The sequence below is a fragment of the Orycteropus afer genome, unplaced genomic scaffold (genome assembly GCF_000298275.1).
Source record: "Orycteropus afer afer isolate SDZICR_OR568_19922 unplaced genomic scaffold, OryAfe1.0 scaffold00295, whole genome shotgun sequence".
In the NCBI taxonomy this organism is placed as follows: domain Eukaryota; kingdom Metazoa; phylum Chordata; class Mammalia; order Tubulidentata; family Orycteropodidae; genus Orycteropus; species Orycteropus afer.
Genome location: NW_006921882.1, coordinates 2,332,442 through 2,335,366, shown reverse-complemented (window position 1 = coordinate 2,335,366; position 2,925 = coordinate 2,332,442). Strand labels below are relative to the sequence as shown.

The 2,925-nt window shown below is 44.7% G+C and overlaps 1 protein-coding gene across 1 annotated transcript in view; it reads left to right on the top strand.

Annotated features, from left to right (window-relative positions):
• Positions 1–868: 868 nt before the first annotated feature.
• The window catches only part of NPEPL1 (aminopeptidase like 1), a 35,397-nt gene continuing 33,340 nt past the window's right edge, over positions 869–2,925 (top strand). Inside the window, exon 1 of the mRNA XM_007951497.2 lies at positions 869–923. Coding sequence (XP_007949688.2) covers positions 869–923 — 55 coding nt within the window. The remainder of the gene's footprint in view (positions 924–2,925) is intronic.

Here is a 2,925-nt window from a genome sequence, read left to right as displayed (position 1 = left end):
TTCTTCAAGAAAGACTCACTGGTCAAGAAGTGATTTGGTAAAAGCTTCCTCAAGGATGTTTTGTTATTACAAAGCTGAGACCCGGCTAAGCCGAGAGATTTGCAAACCATGGTGTGTTATTATCGCAGGGCTGCTCTCCTGTAATTGGTGTGGGGGGTGGCTGCTGCTGGAGCCGCCGCCAGCAGACAATGAGGAGTGTTGCTGACGTGACCGGTGTGTCTGGGTACATGGGTTGATTACACAAGGTCCAGGTGGACATCAACCGCTTCCCAAGAGACAGAATGCCATTATGAAGTTGTAAATAATAACGAAATACGCCAAAACAAACCAGGCCTTCTGTCGGCCTGAGCATGGTGCGGCCTCCATTTCAACGCCAGGCAATGGCTGGAAATTGATTTTTTGGAAAATCCAATTAAGCCTCAAGTTGGTTATCCATTTAAAAGATTGGATGAGTTAAACAATGACAGCCCCTTCAGTTCATGCTAACAATTAAATTTATACGGAACTGCCTCCCGTGCACCCATGCCAGCCACGTGGAGGCAGGGGTCTTGTGGTCCCCCAAACCAGCACCTCAAGAACCCTGACCTGGCCTCTCAGTTTCTTGTGGTTGCTGTCACATAAATACCACAAGTGGGGGACTTTCAGGAACAGAAATGGATTCTCTCACAATTCAGGAGGGTGCCAGTCTGCATTCAGGACACCAGCTCTAGCAGAAGACTGTTGGCTTCAGGGCCTGATCTTGTCTCTCAGCTTGTGTAGACCTGGTGTCCCTCGGTTCTGTGGGGATCTTCATGTGACATCTCTCTTCCTTGTCTGTGTTTCCTTCTAACTCAGAAGGGACTGGTTTAAGGACACATCCTGTACGAGTATGGCGCCATTGCCTGAACTGAAAGCCCTGTCCCAGTGGGATCACATCCACAGGTGTGGGACTTAGGGTCCCAACACATATTGTGGGGTATTCAATCTGTAGCACTTGGTGAGTTCTCACTCTACCTGCGGCTTCTGTCACCGTCCCCCTCAGACTGCCAACATCAATCCCGGAGAGTGATGCCCTTGGCAGATGACACCCCCTGCCATGCCATCCTCTCTTCTCTGTGGCCTCAGGAACCTGGGGAATGGAAATTATCCTCCCATTAAAAAAAAATACAAAACACCACAAGGGGCCTGTTTGTGCCCTTTCAACAACATTTAAGAAACGAGGGACCTTTGGTATAAATACAGACTCCTTGGTTTCATGTGCTGCTGACTGTTTAATGATTTAAAAATAAGTACTTTAGAGCATCTCCACTGTGTGTTCCTAATGTGCCAAGAAAAAGACTTCAAAATGTCTTCTTAGGGTTCTCACGCGTAATGTTTAAGATTATTGAGGAGATCTCATAGGAGCTGTGCTGGTGCAGTGCCTGAGGCGTGTGACTGCTAATCGGAAGACAGGTGGTTCAAACCCACCAGCCACTCCTCAGAAGGAAGATTAGGCAATCTACTTCCATAGAGCTACCACCTCAGAAACCCAAGAAGGGGTCGCTATGAGTCAGGGCCGACTCGACGACAGTGAGTTTGGTTTGGTGAGGAGATTGCACGATAGGATTTTGTGAGACCAATGACTTATTCACTGAAAACACCTTTTTTCAACAACACAATTGGCAGCTACTAGACTTTGCCAGAGGGAGTACACAAGAATCGGATTGACTATATCTGTGTCAAAAGGCAATGAAAAAGCCCAGTGTCTTCAGCCAAAACAAAGTGAGGATCTGATTGTGGAACAGACCATCAACTACTCATATGCAAGTTCAGGTTGAAACTGGAGATGATTAAAACAAGTCCGCGAGAGCCAAAACATGACCTTGAATATGTCCCTCCTGAATTTAGAGACCATCTAAAGAATAGATTTGATGCACTGAACACCAGTGACCAAAAACCAGAGGAGTTGTGGGATGACATCAAGAACATCATCCATGAAGAAAGCAAAATGTCATTAAAAAGACAGGAAAAGAAGAAAAGACCAAAGTGGGTGTCAGAAGACTCTGAAATTTGCCCTTGCATGGAGAGTTGCTAAAGCAGATAGGAGCTCTGGTAGCATAGTACCTAAGGCATTTGACTGCTAACCAGACGGCTGGCAGTTCAAACTCACCAGCCACTCCTCAGAAAGGTTGGGCAATCTACTTCTGTAGTAATACTGCCTCGGAAACCCAAGGAGGGGTCGCCGTGTGTCAGATACGACTTGACAACAATGGGTTTGTTTTTTTTTTTTTTTCAGTTTTTAAAGCAGATAGAAGAATCGACAGGATAAAAGAGCTGAACAGAAGATTTCAAAGAACAGCTCAAGACGACAAAATCAATTATTATAATGAAATATGCAAAGACCTGGAATTAGAAAACCAAAAGGGAAGAACATGCTCAGCATTTTTTCAAGCTGAAAGAACCGAAGAAAAAATTTAAGGCTCGAGTTGCAATATGGAAAGATTCTATGGGCAAAATAGTGAATGAAGCAGTAAACATCAAAAGAAGATGGAAGGAATACACAGAGTCACTGTACCAAGAAAAATTGGTCGATGTTCATCCATTTCAGGAGGTGGCACATGATCAAGAGCCAATGGTATTGAAGGAAGAAGTCGGGCTGCACTGAAGGAAGTGGTGAAAAACAAGCCTCCAGGAACTGACAGAATACCCATTGAGATGTTTCAACAAACGGATGCCCCGCTGGAGGCACTCACTCGGCTATACCAAGAGATTTGGAAGACAGCCATTTGGCCAACTGACTGGAAAAGATCCATATTTGTACCTATTCTAAAGAAAGGTGATCCCACAGAATGTGGAAGTTATCAAACAATATCATTAATATCACATGCAAGTAAAATCTTACTGAAGATAATTCAAAAATGGTTGCAGCAGTATATTGACAGAGCACTTCCAGAAATGCAAGCTGGA